Source organism: Pleurodeles waltl, chromosome 7 (genome assembly GCF_031143425.1).
Source record: "Pleurodeles waltl isolate 20211129_DDA chromosome 7, aPleWal1.hap1.20221129, whole genome shotgun sequence".
In the NCBI taxonomy this organism is placed as follows: domain Eukaryota; kingdom Metazoa; phylum Chordata; class Amphibia; order Caudata; family Salamandridae; genus Pleurodeles; species Pleurodeles waltl.
Window position 1 is genome coordinate 291498514 of NC_090446.1, and position 25197 is coordinate 291523710.

Genomic DNA, 25197 nt, shown 5'->3' on the forward strand with positions numbered 1-25197 from the left:
AAATATCTCACAACAAATATTACGCCCTTCACTGAAATCCACTAAAAATGCTAGCGCCGGGATTTCAACACATGACAATCTCACGCCTAAAATTTGTGAATTTTGTTTTAGTGTGGATGGATTTAAGAATCATATACAGATCGCAAAATTTGTAAAAAATATTTTTATGGAATGTTTACCCCCTTCTGTGCTGTGGACGTAATGGTTACGTCCAACGGCACAGTGCTCATGTGCCGAGGACCTAACCATTACGTCCTCTGCACTGAGTTCAGAGGGAGCACTAGCGCTCTCTCTGTGGCCTTCCCTCCCACCCCCTCAAGGCAGGAATGGAAGGGGAAGCCCTTCCCCTTCCACCTCCGACCCCCCTGACTCCCCCCAGTGACATCTAATGACGTCAGCGCCCATTCACAAACTGACCTCATCAGAGGCCACTTTCCCCATCGCGCTGGAAGCTCAGTTTTGCATTTCTCTTCCAATCATGTGATGGGGGCTTGAGAGGCTTCAAGGGGAAGAAAAGGAATTTCCTTCCCTTTGAAGTCTCTCAGAGTATTTCAAAAGCCGGATCGTAAAGCGATCTGGCTTTTGAAATGCCTACTAGACACCAGGGATTTATTTACCAAGGGAATTTGGTATATGGGGAGCGGCCCCTTGCCCAAGGGTCCCTCCACTGGGGGGCAATTTTTTTCAAGGCCTTTTCTGCCTCCCTGGGGGCAGATCGGCCTATTGTTAGAGAATCATTTTTTTGTTTGTTTTTTTTTAGTTGGGGAGCAACCCCTTAGGCATTGGTCACTCCCTAGGGGGAAAATTATATTTAGGCCATTTCTGCCCCCCTTGGGGGCAGATCGGCCTATTTTTATGAGGCCAGTCAGCCCCCAAGGGGGGCAGAAACCACTAGACATCAGGGAGTTTTTTTTGTTATGGTGAATTCATGGAAGGGGAGTGACCCCTTAGGCAAGGGTCGCTCCTTGGGGGGGGCAATTTATTTTAGGCCATTCCTGCCCCCCTGCGGGAAGATCTGCCTATTGTTATTAGGCCGATCTTACCCCTAGGGGGGCAGAAACCACTAGGCGACAGGGATCTTTTTTTTTGTTTGTTTTTTGTGTGTTTTTTGTTTTTGTTTTTAGAGTTGTGGTGCGACTCCTTAGGCAAGGGTCACTCCCTTGGGGGCAAATTATATTTAGGCCATTTCTGACCCCCTTGGGGGCCGATCAGCTGATTTTTTTTAGGCCAATCTACCCCCAAAGGGGGGCAGAAACCACTAGGCACTGGGGATCCTTTTTTTTGCGCCAATTTCACGCAAGGAGAGCGACCCCTTAGGCAAGGGTCGCTCCCTGGGGGGGGAATTTATTTTTGCCCATTTCTGGTCCCCTTGGGGGCAGATCAGCATATTTCGATTAGGCCGATCTGCCCCTGGGGGGGGGGGGAGAAACCACTTAGGCACCAGGGACTGGTGTGTGTGTCTGTGTGTATGTGTGTGTGTTTTTTTTAGGGGGGGCAGCCCCTTGGGTAAAGGTCGCTACCCATAGGGGCACATTATTGTTGGCCATATCTGCCGCCGTTTGGGGCAGATGGGCCTATTTTTGGAATATGACCATACCCCCACCCCAAATAAATGGGGCCAAAGTTGTTCTGCCCACCAGTGGGCAGATGGGACAATTACCCCTGATCCACACCGCGGGGGCAGAAAGTCTACTAGATGCCAGGGAATTAAAAAAACAAAAAAACTATTGGAGTGGTGGCTACCAACCAGTATGGGCCTGGTTATGCCCCCACCCCAACTGAAGGGGGTAACATTCTTTCAGCTCTCCCTGCACTCTGAAACATCTTATCCCACATCAAGCAAGAAGACATTTGATTATTTTGGGTTTTGGTTTTACATTTGGGCCATGAGAGCTTGGCTAACTCTCAAAATTGTCCCACTTGGAATGGTGAGGGCTGCACTTTCTGGACTTTGGGACACTGCCATGTAGAAAAATCCACAAGACCTAGACACATCTGAAAACTAAACATCTGGGTGATTCCTGGGTGGTGTGTTTCACATGCACCCGCACCATTTTCGTAACCACAATGCCCTGCAAACCTCCACCTTTGCTGGAAATCACACATTTTTCCCACGTTTTTGTGATGGAACCTTCCGGAATCTGCAGGAATCCACCAAATTCCTACCACCCAGCATTGTCTCATCTATACCGATAAAAATTCTGATGCGCTTGTCAGCCTAAAAATGATTTTTTGCAATCTGCCCTTTTGGACTCCCTTCGGTTCCCCCTCAATATCAACATGTTTTTGGCTCTTCCCTTTCACAATCACTTGGCCCACCTACACAAATGAGGTAGCGTTTTCACCGGGAGACTGAGGGGAACGTTGGGTGGTATGAAATTTGTCTCACTGCAGTGATCCCACACAGAAATGTGGGAAAAAATGTGTTTTTTTAGCTAAATTTGAGGTTTTCTGAGGATTCTGGGCAAGAAAACATTGGGGGATCCACGCAAATCACACCTCCCTGGGGTCTTTAGTTTTCAGAAATGTCTGGGTTTGGTTGGTTTCCCTAGATGGCTGCTGAGCCCAGAACCAAAAACGCAGGTGGCCCTCCGCAAAAACAGGCAGTTTTGGATTTTATCATTTTGATGGGCCCAGATAGTGTTTTGGGGTATTTCCTTTCACTGGCAGTAGGCCGACCCACAAAAGTGAGGTACCATTTTTATTGGGAGACTTGGGGGAACGCTGGATGGAAGGAAATTAGTGGCTCCTCTCTGATTCCAGAACTTTCAATCACCGAAATGAGAGGAAAAAGTGTTTTTGGCCAAATGTTGAGGTTTGCAAAGGATTCTGGGTAACAGAACCTAGTCAGAACCCCACAAGTCAACCCATCTTGGATTCCCATAGGCGTCTAGTTTTTAAAACTGCGCAGGTTTGCTAGGTTTCCATAGGTGACGGCTGAGCTAGAGGCCAAAATCCACAGCTAGGCACTTTGCAAAAAACAGCTCTGTTTTCTTTGTAAAAATGTGATGTGTCCACGTTGTGTTTTCGGGCATTTCTTGTCGCGGGCACTAGGCCTACCCATGCAAGTAAGGTACCATTTTTATCGGGAGACTTGGGGGAATACAGAGTAGCAAAACAAGTGTTATTGCCCCTTGTCTTTCTCTACATTTGTTCCTTCCAAATGTAAGACAGTGTGTTAAAAAGACGTCTATTTGAGAAATGCCCTGTAATTCACATTCTAGTATGGGCACCCATAATTAAGAGATGTGAAAATAACCACTGCTTCTCAACACCTTATCTTGTGGCCATTTTGCAAATACAAAGGTTTTCTTGATATCTATTTTCACTTTTTATATTTCAGCGAAGGAATTGCTGTATACCCTGTATAGAATGAAAACCCATTGCAAGGTGCAGCTCATTTATTGGTTCTGGGTACCTAGGGTTCTTGATGAACCTACAAACCCTATATATCCCACAACCAGAAGGGTCTAGCTGACGTAACGGTATATTACTTTAAAAAATCTGACATCGCAGAAAAAAGTTACAGAGTAAAACGTGGAGAAAAATAGCTGTTTTTCTACTTCAATTTCATTATTCTTTTATTTCAGCTGTTATTTTCTGTAGGAAACACTTGTAGGTTCAACACGAATGACCCCTTGCTTTTCAGAAATGTTTAGCTTTCTGGGATCCAGCATTGGTTTCTCACCCATTTCGGTCACTAACTGGAAGGAGGCTGAAAGCACAAAAAATAGTAAAAATGGGGTATGTCCCAGTAAAATGTCAAAATTTTGTTGAAAAATTGGGTTTTATAATTCAAGTCTGCCTGTTTCTGAAAGCTGGGAAGATGGTGATCTTACCACCACAAACCCTTTGTTGATGCCATTGTCAGGGAAAAAAACACGAGCCTTGTTGTGCAGCACTTTTTTCCCTTTTAAAAAAAAAACCAAAATCTGGGTACCTCTAGAATCCCTAGGATGTTGGAATAAAAGGACACAAATTAGGCGTGGGTAGCTTATATGAACAAAAGGTTATGAGGGCCTAAGCGCAAACTGCCCCAAATAGCCAAAAAAAAGCTTGGCACAGGAGGGGAAAAGGCCTGGCAGCGAAGGGGTTAAATGTTGACAGTCTATATTCGCAATCCATGTTTTTTGGATTCTAGAGCAGAATGTTTCACCCACCCCTAGTTACCTAGATATTTCTTGCTGAAAGTGCCATTCTCTGCTTTCATTATTCAAGTTATATTAAAATGTTGTACAATATGCACATTTGAAACACAAAAATCGATACACATTGATTAAAGTAGTTTCTACTGCCTAAACCTAGATGTCAAAGTGTGCAGCTTTCTAACTTGTGGGTATTTCTGTCCTCAGGGATATCCAACTAAAGGTGGCCACTAGCAATGTTGGACCATGTCAGGTAAGATTTCCCTCATTCTGTTTCACAACTGTTCCAATTTACCAATACTTGGCTGTAAAGAACTGTACATACTGCAATGCTAATTACTTATAGGTAATGAGAGTGAGAGAATGAGCTGGTTTTTGTCTGCTTGGGATTCAACGTTGATGCCATGGGTTTTGTTGATGTTGGCCAGGGGCGCTGAAGAGGGTGGGGCTGAGGGATGAACCTTGAGGGGACTCCACAGATAAGGTTCTGGGGTTCCCGAGGTGAATTAAGGTAGACAGATTCTCTGGGGTCATCCTGTGAGGAAGGATGTGATCCATCTGAGGGTGTCTTCCTGGATCCCGATGTGGTGACGTCTCTTGATGAGGGTGTGTTGAGATACGGTGTTGAGTGCTGCTGAGAGGATGATGGGGCTCAGGGCTGCTGTTTCTCCTCAGTCGAGGAGGGTCCTGATGTCGTGGGTGGCAGCGATCAGGGAGGGTTCCGTGCTCTGTTTGGTGCTGAATCTAGATTGGGAGGTGAACAGCAGGCTGTTTCTCTCCAGGTGTTTGGTGAGGTGGCAGTTGATGGCTTTCTCAATGACTTTGGCGGTGAACGGAAGAAGAAAGATGGGATGGTAGTTCTTGAGATTGCTGGGGTCTCTGGAGGGTTTAAAGAGGAGGGGTCTGAACTCTGCATGTTTCCATCTGTCTGGGACAGCAGCAGTGGAGATGGACGCATTGATAATGGAGGTGAGTTCACAGCTGATTACCTTGCTCCTGAGGTTGAAGAAGTGGAAGAGTCTATGGGAGCTCCAGAGTGGGTGGAGTTCATAACGGCTGTGATGCTCTATGTGGTGAGCTGTTCCCATGCGGTGAGTGTGTGGTTGTGGGAGGTGTCCATTGGTCTGAGGAGATAGAAGAGGTTTGTTAGTTGGGAATCGAAGTATCTGTAGATGTTGTATATCTTGTTGTGGAAGTAGTCTGCCAAGGAGCCACAGAGTTCTTGGGAAGGGGATATAGTGTTCTTGATGGCTGCTGGACAGGGGAACTTTCTGACTATGCTGAAAAGTTCTTTGCTGTGGTTGGAGCTGGCTTCAATGCAACCTGCCAGGGCACACCTCTTCATGTCTTTTAGTCATTGGTGGCATTTATTGAGCACTGACATGAAGGTAGCTTGTCTGTGGGGTGTTTACTGATCTACCATCTTCTTTCTGGCCGTTATGGGTGTGTTTTATAGTCCTAAGTTCTGGTGTGTACAAACCTGCTTGGAGGTGGATCTGCCGAACTTGTCAGGCTTGATGGGATAACTGTCAGTACAGTTGGTGATCCATGTGGAAACATTCTTGACAGTCTATTTGGGGTAGTTAGCTGGATCCTGGTGGGTGGTGTTGAGGGCATCTGTAAATTTGGTCTCTGTCCATTTGTCCCAGATGTGGAAAGGAAGCTAGGGGGCTTGGAAGTGCAGCATGAGGACCATGCTATGGTGAAGTGGATGATTGCGTGGCCAGTCCAGTCAGCAGACCATCTCTGTTGCACCAGGCCAACATGCATAGGCCCTAGATAACAAAGTTGCCCTCTTATGACAACGCTGCTTAATTCTTGGCTCAGACCTCCCACAACCAACCAATCTTGAGATTACGCATATCTCTCATGTGTCAGCTATAAAAGAGCAGAGTTACATTCCAAGTCAATCAAACCTTACAAGTTAATGTAGACAACACACCCAAAGATCAAGTAAGATAGGATGGTTGGGCTCAATCCACTGTGAGTCTTAAATTATGTATATCAGTGCAGACCCATGCTGTTGGAGGCCAAATAGCATTGATCATGGCTGAGTGGGTGAATGTGTTGTGTGGTATGTAGGAAAGTACCATCTTTCTTGCCATGTTACCCACAATTTCTACCTGATTGTCAGTGTGTGGTGACGGTATCACTGGGATCCTGCTTTTCAGGACCCCAGTGCTTATGGTTTGTGGCCTTTATGTGAGTGTATTTTACTGTTTTGTCAGTATGTTTGACTGTGTCACTGAAGTCCTTCTAATCAGAACTCCAGTACTTCTGCTCTCTCTCTGTTTCCAGTGCTTTCACTATAGTCTAGTGATTACATATTTCACTCCAGATAGGCATACTGGACCCCCCCTTTTAAGTCCCTAGTGTATGGTACCTAGGTTCCCAGGACATTGGGTTTCCAGGAGATCCTTATGGGCTGCAGCATTTTGTTTTGCCACTGATAAGGAGCTCATACAAACACTTCTTCAGGACATGAGGATAACTAGGGCCTACCTGAGGAGTGCTTTACATATACAAAAGGGGAAGGCTTGGGCCTGGCAAGTTGGTACATTTGCCAGGTTGAAGTGGCAGTTTAAAACTGCACACACGGACACTGCAGTAGCAGGTCTGAGCCATGTTTACAGGGCTTTTCCTGAAGGTGGCATAATCAGTTCTGCGCGCCCACTAGGATCATTTGATTTACAGGCCCTGGGCACCTCAGGTGCACTTTTACTAGGGACTTACTAGTAAATCAAATATGCCAATCATGGCTAACCCTATCAACAATGCAATTTACACAGAGATCGTATACACTTCAGCATTATTTAACAGTCCAGAGTCCTAAAGCTAACAAAAATGGTCAGAAAAATAGAAGGAAGGAGACAAAAAGTTTGGGGATGACCCTTCAAAAAGGGCCAGGTCCAATTCCCTGCATGCTTATTTGAGTGCAGGGAAGCAGATGGAAACTTCACTTTCTGCAAGTGAGAGCTATTTGACAGCTCTCACTTGCAGAAAGTGAAATGTTTACTCTGACTTGGCGGACCTGTCACAGCTCCTGGCAGATCAGAGCAAACAGCTATGTTCCCAGGGTGGGCACCCCAGGACATAGCAGGAGCCGGCCTTGGGGGGTGGCTGTCATTGGCTCCAGTAGGGGGGCCGTGCAGCCCCCCACAATGTAAAATAGCCCCAGGTACTGCCTGCGTGGGGGGGCATGCAGCCCCACACATCCAAAAAAATCATTGCCGGAGGAGGTAGTGGTCTCCAGGGCTGAAGGGGGCCACATGGCCCCCACATAAAATTCTTGACATGGGCAGTGCAGGGGCCCCCATGCGCAGCACTGTCGCGCATTTCACAGTATTCCGGGCAGTGAAATGCACAATGGGTGCTGCTGCACCTGCTGCACTGCTCCATTAGGAGCCGGCGTCAATGTAAAGGCCGGGTTTCCTGCTGGGCCAGAAGGCGGAAACAATATTTCCGCATGCAGGCCCAGCCGAAAACTCAAAATAGGGCCGGCAGGGACTTGACCGTACTGACGGTGCCGCCCACCAAACTCATAATGAACCCCAAAGTCTTCTAAAGAAACCAAACAGCAGCGGTAAGTATAGCTCTTGCATAATTAATAGGAAGCACAAATGAGTGAGCCCCCAGATAAGCAGAATGAGACCCTTATGCTAAGGTCCAAGAACATTTATACACAAATCACATTTCTATTAACAGACTCTGGAAATTCAGCATCATGTTTAAGGACACAAGTAGTCCAAGTCGCAGTGCCAGGATCCAGTTTTTGGTTGCAGTGTGCTTCACATATGTTTCACAATAAGGGTAATGGCAGCAGACGCAACCCGCAAGGTCTATTGCTTGCCCATTCACCCTGCCCCCATCCACAGTGTAGCCATGCTCGCCAATGGAGACCTCTGATAATGCTGCAGAGCTCTACATGACCAGGACAGGCTCAGAGAGTGGAAAATACAAGAGATGTAACCGGCAGCCATCTAAAAATGCGGAACTGCTCCAGACGATTTGGCTGCAGGGGCTGCATTAAATTAGGTTAATGGGAGCAGCGTAATAAAGGTGAGTTGGGGAAGGCCACAAGTCATCCAGGAATTTTTCCTTGAGCTACAGAACTGAAGCAGCATTTGGAGAGGTTGCCTAACATCTGTCTTTGTGGCTAAAATGATATGCTTGTTGGGAAATTGATGCTGTACTAATACCTTTTGACAAAATAAGACTGTGTCTCTGGAGGCGAGTTTCTGTATGCATAGCCCTTTTATTCCTGCGAGTTAGGGACAGCTGCTGGGGGGGTGGATTTTTCGCAACATGGGACAGAGAACTCCTTGAAGCTGAGAAGAATGGAGCTAGTAATAGTAATCCAGTGGGGGCCGAGATGGGGCTGACAGCGAGAGTGGGGGAGATGTTCTGGAGCCTCGGTTAACAGACAGACTCTCAGGGTTAGTCGCTACAGATGCTGAGGTGGGAGAAAACAGATTTGTTATCACAGCAGGGTAGCCTAGCTGTTGTAGCTCATTCTAAGCAATACCCACTATTTTGGAAAAATACAAAGCGGCCTATCCAGATGGAGGTTCCGACCCTGCTCACAGAAGGGGGTAGAACTAGTACAATCCACCACTCTTCCTGTACAGAGAACCCCGGTGGTCACAACACCCCTGATTGTATCTCAAAGTATGTACTCTATTGTTGAAAGTATGCAGTTGACACCAGGGCTGGGGATTTTCACAAAAGATAGCTATGCTCAACAAGCCCTGGGTGACACCGGGATTATCTGAAACAGTCCATCAGGAAAGTGGTTGAGGCTATTTTATCTGAAATTAAAGATCTGAAAGCCAAGGAAGCTCTGGAAATCGCAGCTCTCTATGAACGTTGAGCCAAGAATGAGGAAGTTATGGGTCAGGTCCCAGGCAGACTGAAGGAAGCAGAGGTCAGAATTTCAGATCTGGAGGATAAGGTGGCGGCTATGCAACAAGAGGTCACCCAGCTGAAAAAGAGTGAGTGCGTTTTGGAAGACAAACTGCAGGACTTAGAAAATTATAATAGGCGGTCTAACCTCAGAATTTTAGGGGTACCAGAAGAGGATGAAGGACAAAATGGTTGGACATTCAACTGAAAAAAGCTACACTCGAGTTAACGGGTGATCTGGCAATTACTCTGGCCCATCTGGTGCCTGTACAACACCTCCCAAATGTTAAATACTCAAGCACAATTTCTGTAAACTTTGAAGATTTCTGATTTAAAGAGTGCATTTTGTCTTATGCTCTAGAAAAGAGAACTTTGTCTAATCTCCTGATGTACCCCAGTTCAAGGTTTTCTCTGACATGTCAGCACCGGCCGCATGCAGATGAAGAGAGTTTGTTAAAATGACTGGCTTGTTTAAGACTGAACGTTCAGAAGCATCTATTTTTCAGCAGTCCAAGCTCAAAGTGTTGGCTAAGGGCCAGTTTCATCTTTTCTCAGATACTAGAGAGGCCCAGGTCCTTCTACAGAACTGTACGTTAGGCCACCCCTTATTTAATTAGACAGATTTATATATATTTTCAATGTTCTGTGTTGGGCCTGAAATGTATTTACAGCTGCATTTAGATCTGTGTTTTTAGGGCACTAGGGGTCCCCAGAGAATGCCTGGGACTTGGAGAGTGCAATCAGGTGCTGTGTCATGGCACCAAGGGTAAGCTGGGGGAAGTGGGAGGAGGTGCAGGCTAATATACTCTTCACTAAGGGTGTGTGGGTTGGTTGGGAAGGGGAGGATGGTGGTGGTGATTGGGAGATTTTTTTGGGGGGAAAAATGGGAGAGTTCTTGAATTGCTATACAGCATTAGCTATGACTGCTGGATCCGAGCAAGAAGTGTTTTTTGATGACTGGAAACGGAATTGGACAAGCTGGGTGCATTAATAACTGCTTTAGAAAAAGCTATGTATCAATGATGACCCAGTATGGATTTAAGCAGGGTCCATATGTGGTCACCATGAGGTGGGATAGTAGGGGTTAGGGTGTTTTTGCTGCTACTGCACTGCACTTTAAGGAACAACATTTTCAATGTTGTTTTTCTTCGGGGTGAAAAAATAATAGATGGACTAAATTGACTGATTTACCTCTTTCAATAATGGGCGGGTCACTCTGATCAGATTGTCAGTCCTGCCTTTGTGCATTTTTTTATTTTCAGCAATTCCATGTGCCCTTCAGATTAAGATTTGTAAGGAAATAGATGGCATGTTTTTGGCTTTTATATGGGTGATTAAGACACATAGGTGGTCATTCTGACCCTGGCGGTCTTTGACCGCCAGGGCGGAGGACCGCGGGAGCACCGCCGACAGGCCGCCGGTGCTCCAATGGGGATTCCGACCGCGGCGGTAAAGCCGCGGTCGGACCGGCACCACTGGCGGGCTCCCGCCAGTGTACCGCCGCCCCATTGAATCCTCCACGGCGGCGCAGCTTGCTGCACCGCCGCGGGGATTCCGACCCCCCCACCGCCATCCAGATCCCGGCGGTCGGACCGCCGGGATCCGGATGGCGGTAGGGGGGGTCGCGGGGCCCCTGGGGGCCCCTGGGGGCCCCTGCAGTGCCCATGCCACTGGCATGGGCATTGCAGGGGCCCCCGTAAGAGGGCCCCTACATGTATTTCACTGTCTGCTGCGCAGACAGTGAAATACGCGACGGGTGCAACTGCACCCGTCGCACAGCTTCCACTCCGCCGGCTCGATTCCGAGCCGGCTTCATCGTGGAAGCCTCTTTCCCGCTGGGCTGGCGGGCGGTCTGAAGGCGACCGCCCGCCAGCCCAGCGGGAAAGTCAGAATTACCGCCGCGGTCTTTCGACCGCGGAACGGTAATCTGACGGCGGGACTTTGGCGGGCGGCCTCCGCCGCCCGCCAATGTCAGAATGAGGGCCTTAGACTACTAGATATAGAGGTGCTCTACATGCCTTTAAAAGAAGGCATCCTAGCCTTGCTTGATCTGAAATTATATTGTTTTGCTAATTTTGCACATTGCTCAAACATATTTCTTAAAAAAGCTCAAGGCAGGATAAGTGTAGATCAGTGGTTCCCAACCTGTGGTCCGGGGACCCCTGGGGGTCCGCGAAGCCTTCCCAGGGGGTCCGCGAAAGCCTAGAAAATTAAAATATATTAACAAATATTGACAAATTAGGTCCCCAGCTTCCAGTAATGACTCAGGTGGAGGTCCCTGGATTCCCATTAATGTTAAAGTGGAGGTCCACAGAAATCAAAAGGTTGGGAACCACTGGTGTAGATAACTCTTTTATTAAATTAATTTTCCACGAATATGGGATCGTTAACTTTCTGCGCCTCACAAGATCCCCCAGGAAAGTTAGACACAAGGGGTTAGGGTGGTTTCTTAAACGTAAAGATCAACTGTGTAAAAACTACATCATTCTGGTCATTAACAGTACAACCCTCCTAGCAGATATCTATGTTGGAAACCGTCCTTTATTGGATAAAAACATTGTGGCCAGGTGGGAGTCTAATAGGTATAGGTAGGTCCTAGAGTTTTTAAACGTAGCCAATTGCAAGACCTGGGCAGAAATAAATCACTCAATTAGGCATTTTAAGATACAGGTGCAGGGATCCTTTATCCGTATTAGACAGTTTTTAAGCAATTTAGATTTTAATGGAATTTGGGACAGCTTAAATTTGGTCGAAGACTGGATAGAACCCACTACTCACAGATCCATTAGCTGTTGGGTTGGTATCCTTACACATCAGAAGGATAACACGCTATAGCTTAAAGGTTAGATATAAGAGCAAGTCTAAGGATGGCCTCCTAGTTACAGAAGAGATCTGCAACAGGATTTCCACAGAATGCAGTTCTATGCAAAGCCACTACTTCATAGAAGTCCGGCATTTTTGCAAAGAATTAATCCCTAGGTTTCTGATAGATGCTTTAGGTGCTCAGCAGAGGGTGGAGCAAACTGCACTCACATTATCTGGGGATATCCTCGAATAACCTCTTTCTGGGCAGAAGTTCAGATGCACAGTTCATGCCCTTTAGGGTTAGACCACCACAGACTTTTATACTGCGGTCCTTGGGTACTCTCCAGGTATGAATATTACATCTTTGTTGAAAAAAAAGATTGTTTATATGTGCATTGGTAGCCAGATCGATAATTTTGCAAAACTGGCGATCTGAATTGTTTCCAACATACTCACAATGGTGCATTAGAATGCTAAAAATCAAAGAATTAGAATACCGCAATGCGCTTAGATCTGGATCTCTTATGAAATTTTGCTGTCTATGGAAAATTTCAGACTAGGGGATACAGTAGTATGGTTCTTAAAGATGTGAGGCAGTAGTGTTGTATAATATTAATGTGATGCCATTTGAGATTGTGGGCTTGTGGAATATTGGCTTTGTAGTGGTTGTATAATGTACCATATAATGTTATGATGCTAGTTTTTTTAATGTTTTTTTTTACGATGCTGTATGAACTCTCCCAATTTATAAAACAAATGTTACACAATACAATACAATACAATACAAGTAGACATGATATAATTTCTGTTAACAAATTTAGATTTATGAAATAAATTGAACTACTTTTGTTTGTTTTTTAGGTCTCCAACCTCCAAGGGTACATTTCATCATACTTTGATAGTGTGTTCATGGTTAATGCCAATTGTAAGTCACATTTCTTATCTTGGTGGCTACAGAGAGTTGACTGAATGCCAAATCAATGACAAAGTATTCTTGTTCAATTGAATGTTACTTAGGGCTTTATTTCAAGTTTGGGGAATGGGTTACTCCATCACAAACCTGGCATATATCTCATTTGCCTTATTACTAGTGCATTAGGATATAAAGCACTTTTAAAAAGGCTATCTGTGACAATTGTAAAGGAATACCCATTTGGTATACACTAAATCAGGACCATAGTTTGCATTGAGTGTTTAAATATGGTAGTAATGTTCTTCTGCTCGAAATGTGCAGAGAGGATTCAGTGCATAAATCCATCATTTTTGGTATTAGTTTTAGCACCAGTGAAAAGAGAAAAAACATGGCAGGATCTCACAGTGAACCATTTATGCTGCTGGATTGCTATTTCTCCCATACAATCTTGGGCATTCCTGGAAAGATTGGCAGGCCTGGGCAGCTTCATTCCAACAACAGTTTTGATTGGCTAAGGGGGTCATTGCAACCTCGGCGGTCTTTTAACAAGAATGCCGAGGGACCGCCGTGCGGAAGACCGCCAGTAGTGGCGGTTTGCCGCTCGGCGTATTATGACCGTTGGCTGCACCCCATTGTTTTTCCGACGGAGAGCCGCCAACAGCCATACTGGCGGGCGGCGGCGAAGTGGAGGTTGCTCCACCTCCACCGCCATGCCAACAGAACACCGCCCAGCTAATCACGTCCTGTGATTCTGCGCGGCGGTGTTCTGTTGGCGGTGTGGTGTCGGCAGAGCTGCCCCCATGGCTCCCGTCCCCTCCCAGCGGATCGACGGAACATTAGGGGAGGGGGGTGGGGGGGTGTTGTGTGGGTGCATGGGGGTGTGCGTCTGTGTATGTAGGAGGGTGTGTGAGTGCGTGTATGCTTGCGGGGGTGTTGCGTGTTTTGGGAATGAGTGCGTGTATGTCTGTAGGTATGACTGTATGGATGTGTGCGTGTATGTTTGAATGTGGGTGTGCGTGTCTGATTGTGTGTGTGGATGTTGACATGTATATAGGTGTGTGTGTGCGTGTATGCGTGTTGGTGGTGCCTGTGTGCGTGTCGGGTGTGTATGTGTAAGGTAATGTCGGGGGTCGGGGTGGGGAGGGGGGGCCCTGCCACCTTTGGGGGTGGCAGGGGTGGTGGGGGGGTAGGGGAGGGAGTCGGGGTGGGGGTGGAGGGTGGGGGAGAACCCTTTTAGTGCCAGGGAAGGATTTCCCTGGCACTGATAGTGCTTACCGCCATGGATTTCATGACGGTTCCTACCGCTGGAAATCCACGGCGGTAAGCCGGGTCAAAATACCGGCGGCAGTATTGGGACGGCCGCCGGGCTGGAGACCCAGGTCTCCAGCCCAGCAGGCGGAACGGAGAAGCGGCGGATGATCATGGTGGTAACCGCCGTGGTCATAATACTCAAAAAAAGACCGCCAGCCTGTTGGCTGTCTTACCGCCGCTTTATCACCGTCTGCCAGGGTTGTAATGATCCCCTAAGAGTAGGTAATCAGAACAATATTCTGTGATTACAATGTTATAATTGCTGGTGACAACAATCCAGAATAGTCATGATCATCTGGGATGCTGAAGACAGCCACAATGGATAGTTCCCCATGTTTGGGCACAGAATGTCCCCCATTTTCTAGTCTGCTCACTAGGGTGCATTTTTGAAGTTTGTCAAAATGGACTCCCTGGAACTGAGACGAATGTGAAAATATAACCATGTTCACATCTTCTTTTTATATGTATCCATGCCCTTATTCTTAAAATGTCGATTTCTGCAATAAAGATTGTTCACCATTGTATTCCCTCTCATAGTAACAAAAGATAGAAACCAAAACACAAAACTAGAAAACATGCCTAGTTCAGGAAAATGTTCTATATTTTCTTAGGTATCAGCGACATTTCAAAGTAATAAAAAACATGTCTAAAAAGAGCATTCAATATTTGAACATTAATGTGATCTAGTGAAATGGTGATCTTATTCTATCACTGTGAAAAGGTGAAAACTGTTTCATACCCTTCTACAGCTAGTCCTATCTAACCGTGTCTTCCATGGAATCAGTTTGGCTGCTCAGTTTATTCACACCTATTGAGGATAATCCCTAGCACTTTTCTGTCTTTTCATAGGCTTTTGCGGCTAACACTAAAGGCACATATTTATCAAAATTTCACACGATTCAACGTAGCAAGACACCTAGCTGCGCTGCATGAAAGGGCAGGATCGCGCTATACTTACCATTATAGGGTGAAATCCTGACTGTTCTTTGTACTGGTGCACTTTTGGCTGCCTAGAGCCAAAACATGCACTCTTGTGTTATGTTGCAAGGGTGCCTGAGTTCAGAAAGGATTCTTTTTGTGCAGGAAGGGGCATCTTTCTGCACAAAAGTAATCCTTAGATGCATTTTCCTCTTTCTATGTGTGCTGCAGAATGCAGCACCCTTAAAAAGAGTAAGCAATGAGGAGAAATAAGGATATAACTCCTCGTTGCACCTCTTGTTGGGGAGGTGTACAGTTCTGGGTCTACCAGTGTTGGTGCATCTGGGAATGTGTCAGTATCCATAGGTGGATGCCTTCGACACCCACGCTTCACCCATGGAACGCTTCCCTACTGCAGAGGAACTCACTGCAGCCATTTGCACTGCCTTGCAATACTCTGGATTTATCAAGTCACACAGGGTTATGTAAGGTGACCTTGCGTGGCTTGATAAATCTTATTTAGGTTTTGCGCCCACTTTGCCCATCTTGTGATGTAAAACCTTGATTATTAAGGGCCCAATTCTTTTGCTGTTTGTTAGTATCGCTCACCATTGTATTGTGTCCCCTAGATTAATCAGTCTTCTTTGTTTGTGAGAAAAGTTTTTTCTTCTTTTTAAACTGAAGATGCTTTCACCTGCAGTCTCCATGCTCTGTATACGTTTTGATTAACACCAAGCATGTGTGAGAAGCTGTCTATAAAAGATGACCATAATGCATGTGAATAGGTCAAACCGTGGTGAAACAGGGATTGTTTTGAGCCCCTTTTGCACTCTTCAGAGTCCACAGGTTTTGTTCCTTTGTTGCATCAATGAAAACAACACCTGCCATTTTAGAGGGGCCTGGTCGGTTTCACGAGTTTGCTAATTCTCCTGCCCACAGTCAGTATTGTTGCATTCAATGCAAAGGGGATCCTAAGTGCAACATATAACATCAAGGTTTTCATGTCAAAACAAAGCTGACACAACTTTTGGCAGAAGGATCATCTAAATTTAGAGGGTTTATTCATCACTTAGGATCACTACCTTTTTTACTATTAGTCACTAACCTTGTAGGAGGTTAAGAATACCTTCACCATACCCTGCTTTAGGCAAAGTCATTGCCGTTTCAGCAATGAACTTGTAATGCTTCCTTTAAAGCTCCTGCAATTCCTGCATTATCATTAGTTAGACAAGCCTCCTCCCACGCTTGTTGGGGTTCCAGTCCATAAGCCACATCTATACCCTCTCCCACTACCTCATTTGACAGGTAAGAAATTATACTATCAAAGGAGAACTCTTCCTGAAGAGAGATTGTCAGCCATTCTTATAAAATACACAAAGAACATAGGTCTAGGCAGAAAAGCAAAGTCCAAGGAGTTCCTTCTTTTCAGACAGATGTCAGGTACATCAGATAGGCATTTTTTCTTGTCCAGCGAAGGGCTGAACATGTTTAGAGGTTCTTAAGGTTCACCCTTCTACCCCCTTCTAGTCAATATTTCACTTTCCACTGACAATCTTCCTGCACTACATGGATGTGTCATTCTATTTATGGAGAAGAAATCCTTCTTTCCTGCAATATTGGTAATAGCCTAGCTAGTGATCAACATTTTTTAGTTTCGTTAGTACTTCCAGCTCTGCAGTACTTATAACGATATTAGCGGGTTCAGCAAATCAGTTAATGGAGTGTCTTCCTAAGGACAAGAAAAAACATTTTCATAAGATATCCAAAAGATGGAATGTCATTTCTAACAAAATATTGAAGTGGTAAAAGATCCAGCGGATCTCTCTGTAGGTGACTATTTCTATAATCTCTTCATGCAGAATACACCATGGCTTATGTCTTTTCCTGCACAGGAGCAATAGAGAAGTTTGATATACTTTCTAATGGTACACCAATGGCTAATTCTCATGGAGGAGAGAAGCTCACAAAATGCAGAATTAATCTCAGACCTAGAACCAGTAGGCTTCAAGGAAAAGAATGGATTTCCTAGAATGCAATTTAATGAGTATTGTAGAAACAAAATGCACACTCACATCCCGCAGTTAAAGAGAAAGCTCAAAGTTATAAGAAAGCTGAACTCGTTTTAGCACTAGACACTTTCTCTTTGTATGGGAAATAGGAAGAAGCCATTACCCAGTGAAGGAAAGCCCCCTTGCAATTCAATGGCAGTATCATTTTGCCTACCATTATCAGTGCAACGTTGGAAATGAACATCACTGACACTTTTCCAAATTTGCAGAATATAACAAAGCACCATTAGCTGTTATATATTGTATACAATGGTTATGAAGTTCCACTTGTCAGATTCTATAGAAGAGGTCAATTTTCAAAAAATCTGAGGAATAAAGACATCTAGTCACTTTATTTCTGAACTGAAAGGAAAGGATCTCAAACATGAATATTATTTTATTTAAGATTTCAAAATATTGAATAGATCGGTCAAAACGGAAAGTCAGGATGTTGTCAAGTGACTAGTGTTCTCACTTCTTATGTGAGAAATTGGGTTGCTGGCTGACTAGGGTGGAGTCCTGGTAAAACAAAGCCAAAATCCTTTGCAGGGTGAACCACAAAAATCCACAAAGTTAACCTGTGTTTAACAGTGGGTAGCTTGTCACGAAAAGCAGCCAGACTTAAAATAGAGACCATGTGTAACATGTTTATGCAGCACACAAACAGTAATAACATTACAATACAACACAAAAAACAATTTAGAAAAAAAGTACATTTTAATAAGTTATTTGACACCAAAACAACAGAAAATCCAATCAAGATAATCAAAGTTATGTATTTGTTAAATTTTCACCGAAAACTAACTCCTAAAAGATCAAAACACCAAGTATAGACATCTAGTCGAGCAAGGCCGGGTCAAAGTCCAAAGTTAAGGCTCATCACGATGGGGCATGGTTCAGGTATATTAAGTAGATTGGGCCCAGTCAGCGCTCACCTTCACTTGAAGAAAGTCTTCTGAGAAGGTAATGTTTAGTGGGGAAGGTTTGCAGGAGGTGTCCAAGGAGGGAGCTTCGTCATTGGATGGCCTTGGGTCAAGGCCACAGTGAAGATTTGAACATTTGGGTTCAGTTGCCGTAATGGAAGTCAAAAATCTCCAGTGGGATGAAGCAGAGGGCTATCACTGAAGACAGACCCACAGGTCAGAGGACAGCTGAAAAGGATTTGCTGCTGTGCTGATGAACATAAGGGGAGATGCAACAAAGTCAATCTGACAGTGATACACCTCGGGTGGATAAGCGAGCAGGTTGATCCTGGTTATTAGATCACTTTTTGACCAAGATTTGTCTGCCCTCAGTTTTGGGAATTGACCAGTCCAGGACTGGTAGGACACTTCTTATGGTTTCAGCTCTCACTCAGGCTGGGTTCAGGTGCAGGGTAAAGATGGTAGGAGTTTTTTTATGTCTCTGTAACTCTGAACAGGAGGACAGAAAACTAGCCCTCAGAGTCACTTCTGGTAGTCCTGGGAACAGATGAACAGCAGAGCTGGCTTCTGAAGGCTGAAGACAGGCTCCATGTAGCAATGCAGTCATTCCCAGTACTGCAGCAGTTTGGCAGAGTGCACAGCACGTAATAGCAGCAGGCAGTCTTCTGAGAGGCCTTCCACAGGTCCAGTAGTGAACTAAAGAATGGGTTTGGTGGTCCTGTTTTTATACCCTGTTGCCCTTCTTCTGGAAGGTGGGAGAAGCTTCTGGTAAGGTTATTTGAAGCACATGGAATTTCCTGACTCTCCTGCACTGGTTCCAAGCTGGCAAAAGGGACAATGTAGGGTTGTTAAGCCATTTGTGTGAAGGCAGAGCGTAGGCTATCCAGGTGTAAGTGGGGGCGTTTTTAGCTCCTCCTATCCTGCCAGAAGATGGCTCATTGAGACACACCCAATCCATCTATTGTGTGAACGTCCGGGAGGAATTCACAAAGTTTAACTCTCAGCTACACCCAGTCATGTGACCCAAGACAGGCTTCAAGCACAAAGGGCTAATTGCAGGAAAATGCAAGCTTTCTAAAAGTGCCATTTTCAAAATTGTAATGAAAAACCTGAGATTAGCATTAAAGAGGGTTTATCATTGCAATTTCATAGATACCAAACGTGAAACAGCTGCCAGCTCCTAAATGGAAATGAAAGCTTATTAAATGTAATAAGAAATCACCAATGTTATACTAAGAGTTGGGTAAGTCTCACAGTAGTGAGAAACAAATTCAGGAGTTTTTCACTAACAGGACATGTGAAACTTAAAAGTACATGTCCAACCTTTTAATTACATAGCACCTGCACTTTAGGCTACCTACAGTCTACCTTAGATGTGACTCATATATAATAAAAGGGGAGTTTAAGGCTTGGCACAAGAGTTTCAATATCAAGTCAACATGGCAGTTTAAAACTGCATTCAGGCTTCAGTGCAGGTCTGGGACATGTGTTAAGGTGCGTCTTAAGTGGGTGGCACACTGGTAGCAATTAATTAACAGGCCCTGGGTATGTGGTATACCAATCTTCTAGGGGCTCCCAAGTCAATTGAATATGGCAATCAGATGTAAGCCCATCAAACCATGCTTAGGGGTTTGAGCACATACACTTCAACACTGGTTAGCAGTGGCAAAATGTTTGGGGTAGCCTACCTTATGGTAGACAGATCTGAAATCTATATAATGTTGTTTCAAGTTGAGAAAAAAGATCTTTCCCTTTGGCCTACAGTTAGCTCCCATGGCCTCTCATTTCTTTCTAAATGCACACCTGTACCACTGTATTTTTCTTCAATGTAATGTATCCTTACTTAGAAAACTGGCTCAACAATGCTTCTCATCAAGAAATACTGGATCAACAAATGACAATACAGCTTCTTCAAAATCCCAGTCTTTGTGTAAACATAAAGAAGTCAACTCTGGTTCCTACTCTGAGTAATCTTTGCTTGTACTCAAACCTGAACACAGAAAACAAATTGTATTTCCTTCACCGAAACGCTATTATTCTGTTCTTTTATTTAGTGAGAATGCTGTTAAATTTGTCATATTCAATCGCCTTCAATCAAACATGACTTGTCCCTTTTAGGCTCCATGGCATTATATGTCTAGTGAGGGATGTCATGTTCCACATGAAACCTCTTTAGGAATTCCAAGAAGACCAATGGTGACAGAGGTCAGGGGATCAGGAAAAATCGTGTAGATCTCTTCAAGAATACCACAGGGTCTTTTGTTAATATGTCAGTAAAAGATCATGTTTGGAGATGTTGGGTTTCAAAATCGCCATCTTTTCAGACATTGATGACAAATGTGTCATTAGAGGCCTGTGAAGACCATGTGAATGGTCTCACTGCTCAGGAAACGTCACTAGTAGGAATAGGCTATGACAACATTGTGATGGCTCTGTGGACAGCAGTTTTCTCTCTGAAATACTTCCGTCCGGCTATCAGGCCAGCTGAGTTGTTCTACAAGTGGACAATTTAACCTGTATCTTTTATCTGAAAAAAACATGGAGGGGCAAGATTTGAGGTTCTCTCCCAGAAAGCTCAAAAATTCTGGTATTAGTCACTGGTAAGAAACATAGTGCATCTAAATGACCATCCCCAAGGGCTCAAGAACACAAAGTCAAACAAATTGAATCTGCATGCTGTAGAGTAGCTCATCAAGCTCATTCCTATATTTTTCTTGAGCCGTGATTTCTTTGAAATATTCTTTTGATTCTTTGGTCAAGAGAATGTATTTACCCTTGTCACACGACTTCTCTTCCTTGCAAAGTGATCACCAAGGGGCATATTTACAAGATTGATGGTGCAGGGCACCTAGTTACCTTGTTGCATGGTCCTGTGCCACAGAGAAAGGGCAGGAATGCACAATAATTATGAGATGCTGTGCATTCCTGTCCTTTCCTCCTGCTCTGGCCATGGTGCTAGGGTGTCTTTGTTGCATGCAGGATTGTTTTTGTGGAGGAAGGGGCACCTTCCTGCACAAAAACAATCCATGGAGGCATTTTCTTCTAGCTATGAGTGCTGCAGAATGCAGCACACATGAAATGAGGAAAAACAAGGGGAAATAAATATATTTTTCTTATTACACCTGCACTAAGGAGGTGTAGGATTTTATACACTCCCACGTTTAAAAGTCCTTGTAAATCTGGGACTGTGTCAAAACCCATGCATGTTGCGAGGTCAAACTGACCTCAATGCCCATGGAAGGCCACCCTGATGCAGAGTAAGGCAATGCAGCGACTTGTGCTGCGTTGCTTTACTCCACATCTTTAAGGCCATGAAAAGCCACACAAAGTGACTTTGCATGGCCTCATAGATATGGGTCTGCAGTCTGCATCAACAAAGCATCAAAAAAAGTGAAGTTTCAGTGGCACACAGGGCTTGTAAACGTGCCTCTAAGTTCGGTCACAACATTTGCAAGCTGATTTTCACAGCTTCAGGCTGGCCACAACATTGGTCGTGTTTGGACCTCCTTGAATATCTATTTGTCCACCAAAGAGACGTTTTTTCACAGACCAGATGTACAGTCTAGAATGTTGGACACAATGTTCCATCCCAGGTCTTCATTTGACTAACTTGCTCCTGGGTAGTTATAGCATGATCACCTGAAACTTCCTGATGAATGCATAGCCTTCTAAAGAATTTGCTTTCTAAATATTGTCCTACAGAAACATCATGGCCACCAGAAAAACTACTACCACAATATCATGAAGGTAAATAATAATAGGTATTAATAACTCCAAAATAGAACAATATGTATGTATATATATATATATATATATATATATATATATATATATATATATATATATATATATATACATTCAATGTACGTGGAAGCGAAATTAAGATTACTAAATCTATATGTCCCTACTTATACTTACCTTCGTGCTATTGTGGTAGGTGGGAGTTGATATAGTCTAGCTATGATAGGTTGAACGAGCTGTTTTTGCTCTATTTTCTCACATGCAAACTAACAAAGATATCAAGACACGATGGGAAGAAACAGTGGCATTTCACCTACTTTGTCTAGCAAAATCTGACAGCTCATTTGGCTACTTTTACCACATATCCCAAAGCTCAATCTTAGGCATGTTTTGAATGATGTAAAGGATTGGAGATTTCCTGAAAGGTTTAAGGGTGATATACCCTCCAATCTGGACCCTTCCTCCTCCTTTGGAATTAAATATTTTGGTCTCTCTAAAGTGATTGACCCCATTTTTGATCCGTTGCACAAGAGTGATAGGCAACACCTTTTTTGAAAGATTGCTTTTTTGAGGACTGGTTCGTCAGCTTATAGGTAAGAGTGCTACAGCCTCGTTGTATACAAGAAGCATACATCATTTTCCATCATAAAAAATATCTCTAATGATTCACTCTTCTTTTGTTTGATAGATAATTTCTGATTTTCACCTTAAGAAAACCATACCTTAACAAACCTGTATTCTGAACCTGTTCACTATTTGAAATGGCCTTGTTTACCCTATATGTTGAAAGCATTATGTTTTTGTTTAGAAAACATGAAATATATCAAATAAAGTGAAAGAACTTTTGTTAATTGTGATGCTGCAAGTCTAACTTCTTCCACCCGTTATATAGTGTAATACAGCTACTTGGATAGCCTCAGGTGTGGTTAGTTGTTAGGAAAGGGATAAGGGGCATTTACCAGTGAAGAAGGAGCTTACCTTGTACGAGAGAAATCAACAACTGCTGCACTAAATAGGAATGCCTTATCATTCATAAAGTTGCCACCCGAAGATCTGTCTTTACATTAGGAATGCTAAACAAGTTGTTTGCTTAAAGTTTGTTTATGTGGCCCTAATCATACATTTAATGTTGTAGTCGTTTGTTACTCAACCTTACCTTTTATGAGAAGCACAGAGACCCCATGGTTAATAAGAAACTGTTACTTGACACCCTAGTTTTTCATCATCGGTGTATTCTCTGAATTCAGCCTCAGCACCTCCCTAATTTTATGCCCTCAGTCTCTTACATGGGTCTTAGTGGTCCATGTGATTCCTACATTACCAAAATCTAACAGCCTTAGTGAGGGGATAATGTAGTCTTAGGGACAGAACAGTTTTTACGGTTTCCCAGTGTTAGGACTAGGCTAACACTTTTTTGTTTATCTTTCCTGGGCAAATAATAAATAGCTATGACGTTTTCAGTCAGATGTACTTTGCTATATTAAAATGTGGTGACAGGTAAAAAAGTACTCTGTGCCTACTGGACATGTTTTCTAACTTCCTAACTTAGGACTTTATATTTGAAAATATGACATTTAAAAGAAATCTGAGATCTCCTGCAACAATGTGCTACTTTTTAAAATTCAAAGACAATTCCTTTGTTGAATAAGTATATATGTAAGTTGTTTTTCCATCTAACGCTCACTGCAATAATCACGTCAGCTTCGTCAGCATTCACTAACTTAGTGTTGCCTTGCTAACATTCTAGTTGAACTGAAAAAGGGAGTGGATCTGCCTTCTCTTCCCAATGTGAATCTCATCAACCCAGTGACAGCGATACAGAAGGTAAGAAAAGTTGGATATTAGTGTGTTATATTAAATATTGTTATTCCATGAACAACATGCTCAAAAAATGAGAACTGTTCCACGTAGGGGCACATAGTATCACACGGCGCTTTCAGACAAAATTGAATTCTTGCTTAGTCTTACTTTATCAGGTTTGTTCAAATAATTTGTATGTAATATTCAATGTCATGCACATAGCTCGGGGAAGTAAATACCACCAAGATAACTCTCCATCATGGATGCATCAAGTACAGGTCATAATTAATCGACATCTTCATTCTTGGAATTCTTAATTTGCTGAGTTGCATGCATTAACTTCTATTAACTTCCATTTAATAAATATCCATTGCCATCCCATTCTTTGCACTAGCACAATTTTAAAAAACAAAATGTGAAAAATGTTTCTCTTGCTAAGCCCATTCCTCATATAACACTGTGACCCAACGCTTGTGGTTAGGACTCTAGAAAAATTGAACAATACTTTTCGATTGCAGTGGACCCCTGACAGGTAAAACTTGAACATAATGGGAAGGGACCCTCCTTAACTGGGGCCCTTGAAACATGGCAGTAAGCTCCTGGTGCATTGTCCAAGCAAAAACCTGCTACTCCTTTTAAAATTCTATGGCCATTTTACATGCAGTGCCCTGAAGGTGCAGTCCTCATGTGCACCCATTTCTTTGCCCATTGCTGTAGTATTACTGAAGGAGCTGCAGACACAATGCTAGCCCTTTCATAATAAAGATAGTGGCAGTGCTATCTTAAGAGGGTGCTGTGAGAAAGTAGCCTCTTTCTAGCATGGTGACCCCCACTTTTGGCCTGTTTGCTAGCCAGGACCCCAGTGCTCATAGTGAAAACCCTATATGTCAGTGTGTTTTGCCTGTCTCACTGGGATCCTGCTAGCCAGGACCCCAGTGCTCATAGTTTATGGCCTAATGTGTGTGTTGTCAGTAGTGCTTGATTTTGTCACTGAGGCTCTGCTAACCAGAACCTCAGTGCTTATGTTCTCCCTGCTTTTAAAGTTGTCACTATAGGCTAGTGACTTCATTTACCAATTCCAATTGGCACACTGAACCCCCCTCATAAGTCCCTAGTATATGGTACCTAGGTACCTAGGGCATTGGGGTTCCAGGAGATTCTTATGGGCTGCAGCACTTCCTTTTCCACCCATAAGGGGCTCAGACAAACCCTTCCACATGCCTGTCATTGAAGCCTGCATGAAATAGTGCGCACACTATTTCACAGCCATTTTCACTGCACTGAAGTAAATTATAAGTCACCTATATGGCTAACCTTCATTTACTGAAGGTTAGGTGCAAAGTTACTAAGTGTGAGGGCACCCTTGCACTAGCAAAGGTGCCCCCACATAGTTCAGGGCCAATTAGCAGGACTTTGTGAGTGCGGGGATGCCATTACATGCGTGCACTACATATAGGTCAATACCTATATGTAGCCTCACAGCGGTAACTCCGAATATGGCCATGTAAGGTGTCTAAGATCATGGAATTGTCCCCCTATTCCACATCTGGTATTGGGGAGCCAATTCCATGCAATGCATCCTGGGGGGCTCCACCATGGACCCCCAGTACTGCCAAACCAGCTCTCTGAGGCTTGCAATGCAGCTACAGCTGCTGCCACCTCACAGACAGGGTTCTGGCCTCCTGAAGGCA

General features: G+C 44.1%; 1 protein-coding gene across 1 annotated transcript in view; it reads left to right on the forward strand.

Annotated features, from left to right (window-relative positions):
- BPIFB2 (BPI fold containing family B member 2) overlaps positions 1-25197 on the forward strand; it is a 163388-nt gene that overhangs the window by 117816 nt on the left and 20375 nt on the right. Inside the window, exons 13-15 of the mRNA XM_069243679.1 lie at positions 4353-4398; positions 12714-12777; positions 23454-23530. Coding sequence (XP_069099780.1) covers positions 4353-4398; positions 12714-12777; positions 23454-23530 — 187 coding nt within the window. The remainder of the gene's footprint in view (positions 1-4352; positions 4399-12713; positions 12778-23453; positions 23531-25197) is intronic.